The 19,801-nt window shown below is 43.9% G+C and overlaps 1 protein-coding gene across 2 annotated transcripts in view; it reads right to left on the bottom strand.

The window, feature by feature from the left end:
- The window catches only part of NPR3 (natriuretic peptide receptor 3), a 55,336-nt gene extending 37,642 nt beyond the window's left edge, over positions 1 to 17,694 (bottom strand). For both annotated transcript variants that reach the window (XM_035100533.2, XM_035100534.2), the window contains exons 1-3: positions 16,493 to 17,694; positions 8,277 to 8,399; positions 6,219 to 6,385 (exon numbers count right to left, since the gene is read on the bottom strand). In XM_035100533.2, the coding sequence (XP_034956424.1) occupies positions 6,219 to 6,385; positions 8,277 to 8,399; positions 16,493 to 17,201 (999 nt within the window). In that variant the 5' untranslated portion in view covers positions 17,202 to 17,694. The remainder of the gene's footprint in view (positions 1 to 6,218; positions 6,386 to 8,276; positions 8,400 to 16,492) is intronic.
- Between the last annotated feature and the right edge of the window lie 2,107 nt (positions 17,695 to 19,801).

The raw sequence follows: 19,801 nt of genomic DNA, 5'->3' as shown, positions 1-19,801 counted from the left end.
CAGGACTTGAGATAACACACACACACACACACACACACAGTTATGAACAAATGCAGCAGCTTTCATTGACAATGGCTTAGTCTCAACATCTTTCCTGTTATGCTGTTATCAGAATGGGAAATCAAACACAAGTGTGCTTACTGATATTTATTGTGAGGCGCTTGAAATCACACGGTCACCTAATATTAAAGGGCCATAACAAAGCCGAGTGTTTTGGGTGAGAATACTGTCTAGAGTTCATATTTTTGGGGTTTCCCCATCAGGCACCAATTCAGGGCCTGTTCAATTCTGCTTTTTAAAAAGCTATGCTTGGAAAAAAAATCCTACAACACGTGTTTAAATAATTCAAGTTTACATTAATATTATTCCATACTGATTTACTGCTTTGTTAATAGACTGACGAGACAGCAGTGGGACAGGGACAGTACAAGAAAACCAATGCAATAGGATATCTGTATAGCTCACATTAAGGACCCTGGAAACAGGTTATCAACTACATTTGCAGATGCACTCTACCTTACAATTGCTTTACACCAACACAGTGTTCCAATTCTGAAAGAAGTACAGTTGAGAGAAACATTGTTACCTGTTCAGTGTTCAGATTTGCTCACACAGGAAATTCCAGTTTGATGAGAGACGACTAATAATAATAATAATATATTGGCCAACTGGCTGTAACCGATGAAGACTGATTTCTATTTAGAAAGCTCTACTACTCTCCTCAGGAAGGCACCCTTGGACTTTCTTAGAATACAATATTCCAGACAGATTCAACCTAACAGAGATCCTAAGTACACTTACTTGCAACAAGTACATTTCATTGAAATCAGCTGCATCTGTTGGATATAAACCAAGGAGGAAGCAAAATCTTCCCCCATCCCTTCCTCCTTTGTGTGACTTCAAACCATGGCCTTGGATAAGGACACTTGAGGAATCTGCTTGCTTCACAGTTGAAGCAAATTGGCCTGATGTGCTCCTCCCAGACTAACTCATGGATCAGAACAAACATTTCTGCTTCCAAGACTGTGTTCAAAATGGAACTGACAAGATCCCTGTGATCATGGGGGGGGGGAGATGGTTACCTACAACAGTATACAGTTCTGGAGGCAGATATGCTTGGAGTGGTTACTTTGACTGTTCTTTGAAAAGGGATTAAAATGTTAAAGGCAGCTCTTCAACCACTTTTCAAATATGCAAGTAAGTTGAATAAGATGTTCGTGTTTAAACACAAACTTTAATCTGTTTTTCAGTTTCAAAAATTCACTAATGCAATGTAAAGTACAGGATGGATTCAATAACCAACACATGTGCAACAAAAACAGACTAAGTAGCAGACTGATCCAGCCACCTCTACCCTGGGACCCTACTGCTGCTATGGTTTATTGTTATTCATATTTCAGTGCCAACATCCGAATATAAATTTCCAGTACAGTTCTTGGGAGGTGTGTAGATGGCCTTAAATTAGGTTTATTATTTGTGGAACTCCAAAGTGCCACTTCCCTGTCTCCTCTCCCTTTTCAATGCTATGACTGAACTCCTAAGTTCTCTTTGAGGTCATGTTCACAACTTATTATTATTATTATTATTATTATTATTATTATTATTATTAAAGGTTTTTTTGGTTTACAAAGATATGTGCAATCTCTCTCATAACATTTTTGCAAATCAGTTTCATTTGTTGAGACATTGGGAAGGGGAAGAGAGGTAGATGGGGGGAGGGTGTATGGGGGTGGGGTCGGATGACAATGTTTCTATTTTGCTTAATATGTGTGGGTTTTTTTGTCAGCGTCGCTTGTGTAAGTTCTCTGCTGTTCGCTTGTGTTCCTTTGGTGGTGAGAGATGTTAGGGTTGGCCTAGGGTATGGTTGTTCCTTTATGATTGGCTGTGGTGGTCTTTGTTTTGTGTGTGAGTGGGGTGGGTGAGTGAAATGGACCAAAATGTGGTCTAAAAACCCCTTTAAATCCATATCAGCAAAAAGAAAAGAACTCACTCTGAAAATCACCTACAGGTGGTACCTAACACCAAGAAAACTAGCGCTAATATGCCCAGGAACCTCACCAGAATGCTGGAGAGGATGCACCTCAACAGGCACATATTTCCACATGTGGTGGGAGTGCCCCAAAATCCAACTATTGTGGACAACAACCATAAGAGAAATATGTAAAATAACCCAGCAAACATTAGAAATAACCCCAGAATTGGCCTTCCTAAACATCTTCCAGGATAATAATGCCCACCTGCATCACAAAGAACTCATAACCCACTTACTCTCAGCAACCATAAACACCATAACCAGACACTGGAGAGACCTGTCAAGAGTAAGCATGGACCAATTGTACCAAACAGTATGGGAAACAGCTTTACTAGAAAAATTAACCAGTAAGTTGAAACTGACACGGGGACAAATAGAAGAAGACGGCTTCACCCCGGTATGGTTCCCCTTTACCACATACACAGCCCAACAAGGCAATGACAAAAATCCACCAACAGCATACAAATCAATATGGCTAACCTGATTCACAACTTATTTTTAAAGCACATTGACTTCCCCCCAAATATTCCTGGGAACTGTAGTTTGTTTAGGGTGCTGGGGTTTGTTGTTTTGGGGGACTACGGTTTGCAGGATTATTTTAGGGTAAACCATGTGCTTTAAGTTTGCATTAAATGTATGGTGTCAATGTGACACCGTACTGACGTTGCTAAGACTTGTAGCAGTTTGGCATTAAATGCTAGGAGGACAGCTACCATTCAAAGCAACATTTTCAGACATCTTAGCAAAATATAGCATCATCCACCTCTCCTGAATGGCCTGTCATGTTCTCACACAGACCGTGTTCTGTATGGCTTCCGGCCTGGGCGGTGGGGCGGGGCAGAAGCCCCCCCACCCCGGTTCAAAAAAGAAAAACCTTCACAAGTCCTAAGAAGTTTAATTACAGTGGGGCTTTAAACCCAAATCTGTATAAAACAGAATTCAAGGTCTGCTACTAAAAATGATTTGCATTTGGGGGGGGGTGGCATTAGAAATTACTAGATGTACTGTGTCCCATTAACCTTTTGTGGAGGGGCATACAAAATGGATTTTAGTTCCAAATGATTGCTCCTACTATCTACAACTACAAGGAGTTGGTAGACTTTCAATGAGGGCTGTGCCACATCTGACACAGAACTTTTATTCCTAACAGAGCTCCATAGAGGGTGTTCTCATGGGGAAAAAGAAGGTGAAACAGCCGAGATTACAGTTCAGTGCCTCTGAACAGGCGAAACTCTGGTGGGGTGTTTTTTTTAAAAAAAAACCAAACAAAACAGAATCCTCTGACACCCTGCCTGTCAAATGCTGCATTCAGCAGCTGTAATATAAAGCCAGTGTAGAGAATGGAAATTGCTGTAGTGGAAAAATCTTGCACTCATACCACTGGGCAGCTGCCTGGATTTAACACACAATATTTGAAATCACTTGCCGAAAGTGTCTTTGGAATACCTAAGAACCCTTCAGTCACTGACATACAATGGAATATTTATCAAGGAACTTGGCATTTCTTAAAGGGTTTATTAAAGAACATTACATGTTTCCCCATTGTTATGTTCCATGCCTAAAATCTTCACAAGATAAAAACATTTGGGGGTTTCCAGGAAGTCATTTCTCCCCTACAGAAAAGGGTGGTATCTAACGGATGCCCTGTGCTGACAGAAGGCATCTGGAAGTGGACAGAGAGGGGGCAATTTTGTGCTATTTCCTCTCCCCCCCTCAATATAATCTACCCTGGGGGTCTTAGGGAGCAGATTTTAAGGGACTGCAGGGGCAAAGCGGAAAATTCCCTCCCTCCTTTTTCTGCTCTTAATGCATTCTGTTAGCAAAGGGGCACCAACTGGATGCCACCCAAACAGTATACATTTCATTTCATTTTACTTTTAATGTTAAGGAAAATTGCAACAAAGTTATAATTTAAAAGCAGAAAACGGCGACAACGGATGTTACTGCTAACATCTAACCATTGTTTTGGACTGACCATTTTGAAACTTTAACCTGGAATGATCTTCCTCTTAATCACATTGCACCATCTACAAACAGCTGTTACTTACACTCTAGGAACCTAATCATTATTCATCTCCTGTAAAGACAGGCCTCACCCATGGATGGAGAACAAGATTTTTTGCTCAAGTGCTGTTCATAACTGAAGCTGCCGAGGAGCTATACCCTAGCAGCAGGCAGGATAGCCAGGAATGTACTTACAGCAATAGCCACAGATGGGCCACAGGGCCAAGCAGGCAAGCATAATTGCCTAGAGATTTATTTATTTTTATATAAAAAAATTAATGACTCACAAATGGAATAAAATAAATGAATAATAAGAGAGATGCATACAGTTTGGTGTCAGAACCTGGGACAGCGATTGTGGGAGCTGGAGCCAAGCGAAGGCAAATGATCAGTGCCAAGGACGGGGAGCAGGCAACCCAGTATATTATTACCCCAGTACTGACTTGGAACTCCCATGAGGGCAAAGATACCTAGGCAGGGCGGTCTGTGCTATAGGCCCCACCTCCCTGAAGGAAATCAGTCCTCAATTAAAGGGATGCTTTGTTTTGCAACCTGTCTTTGACTGAAGTGGTGTTTTCTGCTGCCTCAGGGACTGGCATGCTGGTGTGTGAGTGTGTGTGTGTAGCAGAATGCACAGAGCTGAGATAAGTTCTGGGGTGGAGTCTTTGGTATAAAGTGATACAGGCAAGAAACCATGATTGGGAGCCAGAGGATAAAAGAAGCAAAGTCCCTGGAGATTAGGGACAGACAGCTGTGCCTTCTCTTCATCTCAGGAAGCCTCCACCAGAAGAACTGCCTCAGTGGCTGCTTCCTGAAATGTTCCAGGTACAGGGTCTTCCTCGGATTTGTTGTTATTATTTAGTTAATTAAATTTATATGCCACCCTTTATCTGAGGGCCACAGGGCAGTTTACAGTATAAACCTCCTCTGTTATGTCCTCCTCTGATGCAGCACTAACTGTCTCTCTCTCTCTGGATCCAAGACCACGACAGCAGTATTAGATACAGTGGTACCTCTACTTACGAATTTAATGCGTTCCGAACACACATTCATAAGTCGAAAAATTTTGTAAGTCGAATCCCATGGGAATGCATTGGGAGAAAAAAATTGTAAGTCGAAGCAACCCTATCTAAAAATTCGTAAGTAGAAAAAATCCTATCTAAACCACATCCAAGATGGCAGACGGAGCTCCATTCGTAAGTAGAAACATTCGTAAGTAGAGTTATTCATAAGTAGAGGTACCACTGTACTCCAATACTCCTATTTCTGGGTTCAGAATAGTTGGGACTGCAAAAGAGCTCTTTTCAGGTTATTTTCATAAACCGTAAGATGTTTCTGTAACACAATTAAGGAAGCAAAATGCAAATCTCACAAGCTGCATCTGAGAAACCTTGTTCCTCCCCCTTCACTTTTGATAGGTTCCACATTTCCCGTTTGCATGAGCAGACATAAATACACCTTAAATGCATCTTAACTAATATAAAAAGAGTGAGAGAAAGAGATGCAGAGACCACCAAAAAGAAAAAAGTTACAATGGCAAAACAAGACTTCTCAAATTTGGCCTGTTCAAGTGAAGAGAGCAGATAAAGTTCACCCAGGTCCTTTGCAATAGAACCCAGCTACAACTATAGAGAAAGGAGTGAGAAAAGGTCTCAAGTGGGGGACAGGATTCATGGCATGGTTTATGTTCCCAAGTATCACCCATCAACACAAGTGGGAAAGAATGCGATTTGTTGATTGACTGCAATACATTATTTGATAAGGCGAGGACAGGACAAGGAGCTAGAGGATAACTTGGTTCTCTGTTGGAATGGCTTTTGAGATAACTCACGAGAAACCTGGAGCTAAATGGAAAACTAAGAAAGTCCTGACGCAGAAAAAACAGTAAGGGTTACAGAATCGGTTTCTTCCCCACATCATCCCTTAAAAGCCTCATGATGAGCAAGACAGATGAAGATGAAAGGAACTCTGTTCCAGATGACTGTGAACAAACAGAACGAGCAATTTTCTCTTGCAAGTGGGGTTGCTTTTTTTAAGGCTACCAGGAAAAGTGTTCTGAAAAAGTAGCTGAACACTCTGACAATTTGGTCCAATTCAGAAAAGGCCACTTTGTCACCTCTGATTTAATTAGGAGGGTGTTTTTATGATGCCAAAAGCTCTAGCCTCATAATCGGGCACTTACGTAATCATCATCATGGATTCCTTGTTTCTGTACAGAACTCTTCACCTCCATGGCAAACTTCTCAAATTCAGGTTTCACTGTCCTCAGTAGTGTGACTGTCTGGAGGGATGAGTACGCTTGCTTTGCTTCAAGGTCGTATTTGTCTCCTCTCTTCCATGAGCCATTACCTAAGGGAGAAATAAAAATATTTACAATTCCAAGCCAGTTACCATAAAGAGCTCGTTTTCCCCCTTTCCTCCTGCTGTATTTCCCATGTGTTGCTGGTGGCAGCCGGAGATTTAAAGGATGTTGTCCTGCTAACAAAGACGCACAATCCACCAGACTTAAACACTTTTAAATCACACTTATCACCTATGAGAGCATCAGACACATTATCAAATCTCTCGCACTGAAATTAAATGTGGATGGATTGTAACCTGCGTGATTCATTAATGCAGGTTTTTTAAAACAAAAGGCTACACACTGTACTACAAAAAAAGGTAGCATGCTGTTTTGGAGGGTGAGATGTGTGGCAAAAGTCTGACATTCTTTACAGGAAGTTCAGGACAAAAATGAAATGAAAACAAGCATAACTCTTGGGACCTAAGGAAAGGAAACATAGAAACATTTCCCTTTTTGGGGGGGTCCCAAGAGATATGCTTGTTTTTATTTCTTTTTTTTGCACAATAACATTGTGCACTGACAATACAGACATCAGAGTGCCACAACACAACCGCTATAATCTCCTCCCTGGAAACCTAGTTTTTATAACTGGAAATTTACACTAATGAATAAGGGGGAAAAATCAAAAAGAATTTAAGAGCGGAAGAGAGAAAAGAAAAAGATGGCTAGAGGAGTGAGGTGGGTCGGGAGTGTGTCTGATTACTGTGGTGATTATATTTAGGAATTTTGTCTTTAAAAAAAAAATTTCTTGTTGTTCTTATAATAAGCCACCTTGAGGCTTTGCTGCTCGGTGATGAATTGAGCAAATAATCCACATCATGTCTCTACCTCCAGTCTAGTGGGATTCTATGAGGATGTTTGGATGAGTATACCTTTGATTAATCAATTGAGAAATGAATGGGCCCCCGCACTCTCCCCTCACTGTGAATCAGCAAACAAACCAGGAACACATTCCGCTAACCAGAGTTTCATTGTTTGAAATGGAAAACTATTGTTATCAGCTTCTGAACAAGCCAGGCCTTTGAGATCAGACTCATGGAATGGGAAGTAATCTTTGAGGTCATATAGATCAACCCCATGCTCATTATCTTTCCTGAGCATCCAGAAGTTGCACCAACATGTGTGGATCAAACTTCCTATGTGATAACGTGGTTGTCCAATGGGGATGCACGTTCAAATTGACATTGGCTTGGCATATGAAACATACTGGTGGTGCCAGACAAGTTACTATCTCTCAACGTAAGCTATCTCACAGGACTCAAATCCAGCTCTGAACTCCCAAGACAGAGGGAAAAACAAATTGAAAAATAAATAAAGGCTATCAGTTTTTCATACATTTCATAGAATCATAGAATTGTAGAGTTGGGAGGTACCCAAAGGTCATCTAGTCCAACCCTTGCAATGCGGGAATCTCAACTAAAGCATCCATGACTGGTGACCACCCAACCTCTGCTTAAAAACCTCCAAGGAAAGAGTCCATTGCCTTTCAAGGGAGTCCGTTCCACTGCTGAACAGAAAGTTCAACTGTCAGAAAGTTCCTCCTGGTGATTAGTGATTCTTGGAACTTGAATTCATTGGTTTGAGTCCTAACCTCTGGAGCAGGAGAAAACTAGCTTGCTCCCTCTTTCACATGGCCGCCCTTGAGTTATTTGAATGTGGCTATCATATCTCTTCCCAGTCTTAGCTCTTTTTTGCATCACCAATTTCTCTTTATACACCGAACTTTTAAAACCCCCTTTCCCCCTTCTAATTTCATAATCCAAGTGGATACTAATAAGCGTGAGAAGAGACAATGCCATGTGGCATATTTTACAAACTTAAAGGCTAAAGCGATCTTTAAAATGTTGCTGTGTTTACAAAAGCTTTGAACCCACCAGAGGAAAGAAACCACATTACCATATGATGAACTATTGAAGAGTTCAATACTGAAGAAAGCATAGTCTCCATTGGTCATTCCTTGCCGGTGTGCAGCCAACATGATGTTCCTTATTGCGTCACTGCTGGCACACATGATCACAACTGGTGAAAAGAAATGGAAAACACAGATAAGAAACTATTCCTCAAACTGCTGGAAACAGATTGTCAAATTTATGTACAGCTGGAGATAAGGACCTAAAATGTCCTCCAGTTGCTTTTCAAAATCTTGGATATAACGGCCAGTGACAAGGCTAGGGGTTTCAAAGGAAAATATAGCAACCAATGGGATGAATTTCACTGCCACTCTGCAGAAGCCCAGCTCCTAATTCTGCTAGGCTTATTTGAAGACACCACCCGCGATGGCGTATTATTGTCAGGCTTTTCATTGACATAATGTTTGTGGGGTTTTTAAACAATCAATTTCATCATCCACATTTTAAATATTTCATGGCATATTTTTTATTTGTTGGAGGGAATGCTTACATAGTTGGAACATTTAACAATACATAGTTAGGGGGCAATCCAATTAAAGTTAAGCATTTTAAAATACCATTGTAAGTATATGTTAGGATATTTCCTGGAAAGCATTAAAAAACACTTCGCTTTGGCTGGATCATACCCATAATGTTTAACAATGTGCAGAAAAGGAGGAGTGCTGTGATTCTTAAGACTTAGGGTGGTCGTCAACTATGATTTACTCAGAGTAGACCCTCTGAAATTAATGGACATAACTTAGTCGTGCTCAATAATTTCAATGACTTAAAGGTAGTTGTGTACTCTTTCCTGGGCACTGTGAACTAGGCATTCCTAGATTGTAATGCTACAACCTTCTCCTTTAATCCAGCACTTTCCAACTTGGTTCCCTCCAGATGTTTTGGAAAACATAGCACTTGGCTGGGGCTGATGGCAGTTGTAGTCTGACAGGCACCAGGCTGGGGGAGGCTGCTTTAATCTGAATAACCAAGATCAGTGATAACAAACCCTGCCATTCTGTAGAATGATTGAGTTACAGAAATTAAATTGCTAAAAACTTCACCAGATCTAAATCAAGAGAACTGGAACATCTTCAAAAAAACCTGTGACATGGTAAGAAAAGTATTTTAGATTGTGCGAGAAAAACCTGTCTGCTTTAGCCAGACGCTTTAAACCTAAAACAAAGATCACAACTGAAATCTTATCTGTGCTGAACCTAAGATAGCTACACATGGAAAAGAACTGTCAAATTAATGAATGAAAATTGGCTTCATAAATTATACTTTGATTAAGTGAGTCTCTGCATTTACAGAATCACTCATCAGAGCAGTCGGTCTGCAGCAAAGGCCCCAGCTGAGTCGGGCAAGCAGAAGGCTGCTCATCAACAAAGAGGCAGACAAGACAAGGCATGGAGGCAAAGAGGAAGCAAGTGATATGCTCATGGACCAGAAGGAATTTACAGGCCTTCTGCTAGCAGTAAGCAATGATAGCGAATCTATGGCACTCCAGATAATGTTGGACTACAACTCCCATCCTATCTGACCATTGGCTTGATGCTTGATAGGGCTGATGGGAGCTGGATTCCAGCACCATCTAGAGCACCACAGGTTCTGGTGCAGAAGGCAAACTGCTCAGATTGAGGGGTAGTCTGAAGCCTCACAGGACAAAGTGAAACCCCACAGGTGCATTGTGCTTGCTAATAACTGCTGAGTTGATAGATGCAGTATCTCAACTTGGAAAGATGCATTGGCCGCACAGTCTCATAGGATCACAGCATTCGAGAATGGCTTTGTAGGTCACCTAGTCCAATCTCCTGCTTGGTGCAGGCCCGTAGTTTAATCTCCTAACAAGCTGCCATGGCAGTGAAGAGAGTATGGCACTTGGGGCTGACTGCCAGCTTCAGATGCACACATGCAACTTTTACAAGCAAAATCCAGCGCATGCATGGATCACTTTCTAGCTACAAACAAGTTGTGCTGGATTTTCTTCAAAAATACCCACTCAGTTCTAACCTATATATATATATTTAATCTGCCATTAAGTACCGGTAAGCAGAATCAAAGTCATTCCTCAAGTATCAATTAGCAAGATTGACCCAAAGCACTGAAGAATTCAAGTATTGATAAATCATGAGCAACAAACCACAGAAGAGCTAATTATATCAACTATCCACCATCACTGCAATTACATGTTCTCACCTGATTAAAGTCATTACGTTGTAGGTAGAGAGTGTAAAGGACTATGTATTTTTGGTCACTTATAACGAGGAGACCCAGTGAGGAAAGAGGACCAAGGCCTCAGTCACCATCCTCCAGTGTCTTGTGACTGGCATGTCCTGTTACCACAGTCACAGGCCCAGACTCATGCCCCTATTTTGCCTTTGGGTTGGTAACTAGGGGCCTTTTCGGGGAGCAGCACTGGCCCAATATCTGCCAGTTGCTGATCCTTAACATGGGATTTACCTGCTGCTTCACCTCGTTGAGAGTTTTAATTGTGGTTGTTTGTTGGTTTTAACATGCTGTGAGTAGTCTGCAGAAAACAGCTGGACAGGCAAAATAAAAGTACAGCTAATAATGTATAAATATGACTTGCAAAGCTTACTTAGTCCTATATTCAAGACAACGTTGTATAGTAAGAGATAGCGCTTATCTATTTCTTACTGACATATAAATGAGATAGTTAATGTGTAGTTAAATGAGGTTCAGTCTGCACATGACAGCAGATTATTTCTGTAAACTGCAGTGTCTGCCCCAAAACATATATACAGTGCATAGTGGGAGTAAAGGTCCTATTTTTAAAGCAAAGGGGCAGGTGGTGGTCCTGGTGGGGCACTAATATTTTCCCCATATGTGGTTAATCTTCCTTCAGTCGGTCTCTCTGGCTTTTCTCCAACTGAGGGAGGGGTGAGCACTTGGGGCCAGGAGATGCCATGATAGGGGTGCAGGTCAGCCTACTGTACTAAGAAAAGAGACATATTTACCCACCATTAACATATGGCCCCTGGAAGGCTGCCCAAGAGGCCATGTAATGCCATCAGGGTGAAAAAGGTTCCCCCACCCTGGAGGATGGGGAAGTAAGCAGCAGTCACATGGAAGGTTTTGTTCACTTCATTTGTTCAGTCTAAAAACCAACCCCCATTTCAGTCCTTGTAAGAGACTGGGGAAGACCCACAATGTATCTCCCAATACTTACAGCTCAAGCCCTGGATTTCGTAACTAATTGTATCCACCATTTCCCACCCAAAATGTGTATCACTAAAGATCACACTAAGAAATGATTATTAAATCCATTTATTGTATTGTAAGTTTTCAACAGCAAGCACAACAGCAAACTGTTTTCCAAGCTGCTTGTCTCCCAGTTGCTTGATTTTCTAAATTGATGAGCGTATTGCTGAACAAATGCGAGAGTCAGGAATCCATGTGCTCCCCTGATGGTTCCTTCCAAAAAATGCCTTTGTTATTTATGCAATACTCAACGGGATCTCTCCAAGGTTGAGGGGGAAGAGACTCTATATTCAGCATGGCCAAAAGAAAACATCTCCCACACTCCTAACATAGGCAGAGTCACTATAAAAGAATGAAAGGTTAAGCATCAGATTTGTTGCTGTCCATCCATTTCCTTTTGGGTACGCTCATGGGGTTTTTGCATTCTTAAAATGAAAGACCTTGAAAAAGAGGCTGATTGCTAACGAACTATTATTATATAGTACAACAACAACAACAACAACAATCAAACAGGAGGGGTCCTTGGCTTGAATAAAAAATTGAATTTATTCACTTTCCACAAAATACGATGGCTCAGTTTCAATATAACGGTAAGCTATGGTTAATGGTTTGCTGTAAATATTCCTTTCTGGGCTGTTAAGACTAATCTCTGCTCACACATGCAGGAAACAAACCATAATCCCTAGCTGAGAGTTATGTCTGATCCAGGGATTGTACTACAATGTGCAAACATGGCACTTGTCTGATGGTGAAACTATAAATGTGCTAGGAATTCCTTTTTTCTCTTGATATACAAGGCAGAGGTGGGCTGACATTTGCAGGAGCTACGAGAGGGAATTGGAAGAGGTGCTTAACCCTGCCCTGACCTCACTCTGCAACTTCTTGTTGTGTCTGCTTTCCCCCACTTCCTAGGAAAGCATGTCTTGGATGTCCTGCTTGGCGTAGAGATGATAAGAATAAAGCTGGAAGGAGCAGGGAAAAGTTAAACACCCCCACTGCTCCACATCTCCCACTTCTCTACTGTATATGCCCCTCTCTCATGTATGGACATCAAACACACAGCTGAAAATCCCATGCTTACTCTCAAATGTTTAGTTCCACCTTGAGCTAGCAACTTACAGTACACAGTGCACTTTTAAACTACCAAAAGAAAGAAGACAGTTTGTCTAATATAAGTAGACTTTGAAAGAAGTAACCCTAGTCACTGTCATATGAAGCAAGCCAATACCAGCTTTATAATTCAATGCAAATGTCTGTCTGCCACATTAAATTATGGGTCAAGGTTTATAATTAATCAAGAAGCCATTTGAACAAGATTCTAATGCAGACATAGCTCCTGCTTAGTCTATCCGCACAAGTGGAAAGCTTTCATTCAGACACTCGGGATTTTTTGAGGTGTGCTGGTGATGCAGAGAAACATTTCAACAGCTCGTGACATCTCTATTCCATAGCCTACTCCACTCCCCAAATGTTACAAGAGGGTGTTTTATCTCAGTTTATCTGCATCCTGCACCTGCAAGCGGATTTTTCTAGAGTGACAGTGCAGCAGACTTCTTTCTGCTGTACAAGAGCGTAAAGTTACAATATGTAAATGTTCAACTGTTGCTTCAGAAGAAACACACATATATAAATGAGAAGAGAGATGTGTACATGATCAGGAATAACTATGAGCCAGGGCATTTTAAATACATATCCCAAGGCAGTTCGGAAGTCAGGCTTTGTGGTGTCTCTTGTGTAACAGGTGACAAGCAAATGCAATGAACAGCCCAGAGGTATCAATCTGAAGTTTCAATGGAGTATATCTCAATCCCCATTCATTGTAAATCTGGCTCCTGTGCTTCCTGCTACCCCTGCTGAACTCTAGAAGTCCAAAAGCCAACAGGGTATGACCTACCAGAGAACAACTTCCTACTCTGAATAAAAACAGGAAACACCACAGAAGATTAGACTCTGCTGCTATTGAGAGTAGTTGGCCCGAAAGCTCCAAACAAGAACTATTTGTAACTGACAGAAAAACAATCCAGAGAAGCACGGAAAATGTTATATCTTTAAGACAATGTATTCTCCAAAATTGTATAACCTGCCCATATAGATTCTACATAGGCAGGTAATGAAACGTTGGATAAGTCAGCTTTTGAAGGAAATGCAAGGGGAAATCCTGGCCCAGTTCCTTCACTGGCAAATCTAAACAAAGAAACAGAAAATGGAAATGAGAAAGGCTGGCATAGACAGGAACATTACTTTTGAGAAAGTTGCACAGGAAGTCAGGAAACAGAACTCTGGTGTTAACTCATTCTTGCTATATTATCTGGGGCATTTCTTCTGACAGGATTCGCTTTCCTATTTTATTTTTTTCATAAAAGGCATGCCGAAAAGCATATCCTCAAGTTCATTTCCCTTCTCCCCTGATCTTACATTCCCAAGACAATGACTGCTTCTACGGTCATCTGCTGCTCCTACAGTCATGTGCATCTCACAGCAACTGCTTGGGTCACAATTCTTAGCAATCACATCATGCATGCTAGCCTGTCACACACAGTCCAGGTGCTATTAGCTGGAGCTACAAGCACACGTGCATACGTACAGTACATGTTTTAGAAAGCCTTAATAAGCTTTGCTAATGCAAATGACAATAAGGCTAGTCAAATGAACATTGGGTCATGCTGCATCCAGGGGGTTCCTGTTCTCTCTGTTTGAATACAGCCCACACTCAATCATACTTTCTGTGCTAGGATCATAGGAAGTGCTCCACATCAACAAAAATGCAATCCTTTCTAAAGAATCCGTTCCAAGCAATTCCTGCTCAATTACAAACAGGACAGAAGAAAATGACCTAGTAGAAAACCAAACTCTGAAGGAGACCCAATCTTTCAAGAGCCTTATATACCTACATTAACTGGGCAGAGGTGAGAACTGAACGTCCTCATTACCTCAAACTCAAAAGCTAAGGCACTGTACCAGATCTATGTACAGTATGCATGCATATATCTGTACAAAATAATCCAGGAAAGTCTGCAGCACATTCAGACTCTGCAATCCAGCTGCACCCTTGATTTCCACTGTTCATATCTGACTCAATCATTCACAGAGTGGGTGGAAAGGCATTCTTATTTCATACCACTTTCCATTATGTATAGACACAAGAGAAAGTGTGTAGCAAATCCCCTAACAGCATATGAAAAAGCAGCAAAATATATGAGTTTTAGCCAACTACGGCAAACTGAAGAGTGGGTCCACTAGACTAATTTTAGTCTATTGATTTCAATAGGTCTAATCTGACCTAGTTGGGTACAACCCTTTTGTTTGTAACTTGTTGTAAGGGTTTGTTGTTGTTGTTGGCTTTTGCCCTGAAAGGAGGGGGTATACATTTATTACATAAATAAGACCAGATCTAAGAATACTTGTGTGGAGGAAAGAGTGAGGAGTTGGGTTATGTGCCATTCAGAAGATGCCTTGTTTAAACAAATCCTTGATGTCCATTGTTTATTCCTATCCATTCCTGATCCACCAATAGCAGCCTGCAATATCCCCTATTGACCATCTGCCAATGTGCCTGCTTAGGAAATCCCATTTTCCCAGTGCATCTAATTGCAATAAGAGGCGCTAGGGATACTGTGCTTTCCAGAATGTTATGAACACCTACTGGATAGTGCTTGTGGCATCATTGATAATACATTCTTTTTGTGTCTTCATCATTTTTGAATACTGTATGTTTTTAAAACGGTTATTTAAAACTAGCCTTTAGTTGTTTTATACTGTATATGTTTTCAGAGGTTGTTTTATACTGTATATGTTTTCAGAGGTCTTTGGCGGCGAAGAAACATATACTGTCTATGTTTTCACGTGTACCAATGCTGTGCTAGCAATCATGCTGCCCTTCAATATGGAAAAAGCTGGTGAACAACTGCATAGTTATCACCTCCGCCATAATTTCCATGTTGTTCTGCAGCTGTTGAGCACACAGGCCCCAAATGTATATTTTTGTGTGCTCCCAAGCTACATACAAGTCAATTGACACATTTTAATGGATTTGAATGCTCTTGTTAACTTTAATATATGCAAAGGAGAGGTTCACCATTGATAAAGGTGGCAACCCTGGGAAAAGGAACAATAAAGCTGTCGCAGGGAGTGTAATGAAGAGTGTAGCTGAATTCTCCCAGGAACTGGGTGTATTTGACTGGGATGTGGTAGACCTCAATTCAAGTTACATCCCTGGTCTAAGGCAGGTTGCTCCCCCTTGGCCTCTTATCCCTTCTGTGAAATGGGAATAATAGTAGCCTACATCAGAGGGCCACTGTGAGGATAGGTCAAACTGAACCTGGGACAAAGCACCCTGCCAATAAGATGGTAACCTCTTTACTGAACATTCATTCCGATTTTGTTTGCAGAGAGGTGCGATAACTGTCTCAAAACAAGCGCTAGCCAGTTTCCAGTGCCTTCCCCCTTCACTTTCCATATCGCAAAAAGCCTGCTCTCTGGGAAATGTGGGTTTGTTCCGCAGCCCTCCCAAGCAACAATAATCGGGCAACCTGAATGTGTCTGTGACTGAATCCCACTCTGGCGATAGTCTGGATGTGCTCCCCTTCCCCATTTTTTGAAAAAGCGAATATAGCTCTAAGCTGGAAATAGTGAAGAGGTGCTGCCAGACAGAGATGCCGAATAACGCAAAGGCGTTATTTTAATGGATCCCAACATGCTAGCGCATTCGGGAACAACCTCGCGCGGATCGCGGGGCGCAGATTCTCCGGAAGAGCGGCTGCCTTGGGCCAATTCTCCGCTTTCCCCTAGGTGTCTGCACCAAGCAGTGCGGAAAGAGGAGCGTCTCAGGATCCTTCCCGAGGGCCCTAGGACGCCCCTCCGGAGTTGCGCGCTGCTCCTTCCGCACTCTCGTCCAGGCGTTGCGCTCGCCCACCCCCAGCCGGAGGAGCCTCGTTTGGCTCTGGGTAACGGCAGCTCTCCCGGAGGTCGGTCCCCGCCTCGGCCCGCGCGCCGCCTCACCTTTCTCGCCGCCCTGGATGGCGCGCACCACGTCCTCGGCGTACTTGCCGCTCTCGTCGAAGGCGAAGTCGTCCATGTGGAAGCCCGCGTCGCGGAAGACCACATGGACGCCCTCGGCGGCGAAGAAGCAGCTGCGCTGCTCCTTGTCTTCGTGGTAGACCAGCAGCACCCGGTTCCAGTTGTGGTGGCGGAAGAGCGCCAGGAACATCTCGCCCATCTTGGCGTAGCCCGGCGACACCCGGGTCAGGTGCGAGTACTCGCCCGTCTTGGTGCCGAAGCCCGCGGCCAAGGCGCCGGCCGAGATCATGGGCAGGTTCCAGTGCGAGGCCAGGCGCGCCACGGGCGCGGCCGCGTACTCGCACACGGGGCCCAGCAGCAGGTCCGGCCACTGGCCGCTCAAGGCGACCATATCCACCAGGCTGAACAACGCCCCGTTGCCGCAATCCGAGTCGTTGTAGAAGAGCCGGAACTTGTAGCCCGCCGGCAGGAGCGTCCCGTTCGCCTCCAGGCGCCGCACAGCGTACTCGACAGCCGGTTTGACCCGCGCCAGAGAAAACAGGTACGCGTTGTCCTTGGGGAGAAGCACCAGCACCCGCAGCGCTTTCTCCTCCTCCTCCTCCACGCCAGGGAGGCTGCTGCTGCCGCCGGCGAGGAGCAGCCAAGCCATCAGACTGCAAGAAAAGCAGCCGAGGAAGAAAAAGGACGGCATGGTTGCGATGCAAAATAAAAAAAAGAACTCGGAGAGGGGTGGGAAAGCACTCCTGAATGCCTTCTGCACGGGAACTACGTACCCAAAGATGCAAGAAGAGCACGCGCCAGGGGAAAAAAAAACCAAGCAAGCCCTGCAAAGTTTGTATGGATCCAACAACAAGGAGCGCCTCGTCTTTTCTCTCTCTCTCCCCCTCTCGTCTTGATGCCTAGTAGGGAATGTGTTGCTTTTTCTTTTTTAAAAAGGGGGGGGGGATGTTTTGCAACTCAACTACAACTCTCCCGCGACTTATCCCTGATGCTGCGATGGTGGCGGGGGCGCCAAGAGCATCTTCTTCTCCTTCTCCCCTTTCTTCTTCCTCCTCCTCCCCCTCCTCCTCCCCCGTCCCCCGTCTCTCTGCCTCCTGAGTGATCTCGGTGGACCTCCGTTGCTCCTCCTGGTCTCATAGCCTCTGTTTAAATAGGGTGGCAGCAGCCCGCGCGCCTGGTCGCCACACACATGGCGCGGCGAGGCCGGGTTTGAGCTGGAGGTGGGGGGTGCGTGGGAGGAGAGCGCCATTAACGCCCCTTGCCTGCCGGTGGCCCCTCCCCTGCTCTGCACCGCCCCGCCCCTTGGCCGCAACGCGCGCCCCCGGACGCCTTCTCGGGCTTCCGCCACTTTGTTCTGGGCTGCTGAAACGAGGACGACCCAGTGGGCAAACGGCGAGGAAAGTGAGCCGCAATTTCACCTCCTTTTTCCAGGGGTGGGTGGGTGGTTGGGATGCTGCATGCCTGCGTGTCCCGAGGGTTCGCAGATCGAGGGTGCTGCAAACCTGTGCATGGAAGTCCAAGAGGCTGCCCCGAACTCAGTACGACTTCACTTGAAATGCATGAAATCGGAAAGGTCCGTTGCAAAGTTTCAAGGGGTGCTGCTTTGCACAGCGGCATGGATGCAATTAGGTGCAGGGCAGCAAAGAGGGACAGACTTCCCTGGGCTTAAACACTGCATTGTATGCAGATGTTCGGATTGCAATGAAGTCAGTCGCTCTCTCTCATCGGTCCTCCCACTTTGAACTATCGCCTGCTTCGCGGATCAGCGGGACTGGTTGCTAGCTTGTTTACGAGCCGAGCAAAAACAGTAGGCGTGCAGTCAAGGGGATGCTTGTGCGTCTTCAGGGGAACAAATGGCCAGCACACAATGCTGGCTAGGGTGTCCCCAAGGAGTAGGTAGAGTACCGGTATCTCATCCTGGGAAGGAGTTTGTAGCTGTACACATTTAAAGAGAGTCTCTGCTTCCCGCCACCCTCCAGCTCCCCCATGAGGACTAGAAACTTACTCTTCTTTAATATTTGCATGAATGTTTTTGGATGTAAAGACTTCCACATTTCTGTTCTTTGCATCCAAGGAAGTCCTGTGTTTGTCACCTGTTTCTTTCTTTGGTGATCACTCGTAGCCGAGTAAGATTGCCTTCCATGAACACTGTTTTAACGGCAAGTGACCGTGGATGCCAATTCTGAATCCACACATCCTTCCACAGTGGGGACATAGGTTTCTGGGCAGGAGTTGATCACGGTGAGGGTTTGCCAAATGGTGCCTTCCTCTTAGCACATTTCTCACTTTCATCCTGAGTTCCAGCATCTTCAAAGTCCATGACACTTGGTACAGGCTGTTCTCAAATTGGAGCACTTGCAGGCCAGTGTTTCCCAATTGTCGGTGTTTATGCTACATTTTTTTTAAAAAAAAATTGCCTTGAGAGAGTCTTTAAACCTCTTTTGTTGACCAGGAGCATGGAGCATTACACTTCCCACCCCCACCCCACCCCAGTGGCTAGAGGATTCCGGACTACAGTACATGGGACTTCGGCCTGATCCAGCAGGGCTCGTATGTTCTTCATTTCAGTGAGATAATAATAATAATAATAATTTATTATTTATACCCCGCCCATCTGGCCGGGTTCCCCCAGCCACTCTGGGCGGCTTCCAAAAAAACAGAAATTCTAAAATACAGAAATCCATCAGACATTAAAAGCTTCCCTAAACAGGGCTGCCTTGAGATGCCTTCTAAAGGTCTGGTAGTTGTTGTTCTCTTTGACCTCTGGTGGGAGGGCGTTCCACAGGGTGGGTGCCACTACCGAGAAGGCCCTCTGCCTGGTTCCCTGTAACTTGGCTTCTCGTAATGAGGGAACCGCCAGAAGGCCCTCGGAGCTGGACCTCAGTGTCCGGGCAGAACGATGGGGGTGGAGATGCTCCTTCAGGTATACCGGACCGAGGCCGTTTAGAGATGGACATGTAAGTAAGGTATGCTTTGGAAACATTTCCGCACATGATAATAATTAATTTTATTTCGTTAGAATATTTATACTTCCTATTAGAAGTTCAAATGCCCCTTCATCCTATTAGATTTCAGGGAAGTGTACATGAAATCATATACAGTGCAACACAAAAATAAAGATCAATATGTATTTAAAACATTTATAACCCCGTGCTATCACTTTGTAGATTTATCATGTCTTGCGATATATGGGGTTTCCTCCGCCTGCTCACATGCAATGAGGTGTCACTATCCTGACTTTTTGCTGGCAGTGCTGATTTGCCACCTGCAACAAAGACCAAGGAGTCAAGC

Source organism: Zootoca vivipara, chromosome 11 (assembly GCF_963506605.1).
Source record: "Zootoca vivipara chromosome 11, rZooViv1.1, whole genome shotgun sequence".
NCBI classification, from domain to species: domain Eukaryota; kingdom Metazoa; phylum Chordata; class Lepidosauria; order Squamata; family Lacertidae; genus Zootoca; species Zootoca vivipara.
Note: the sequence above shows the minus strand (reverse complement) of the source record. Positions and strands in the feature narration are given on the sequence as shown.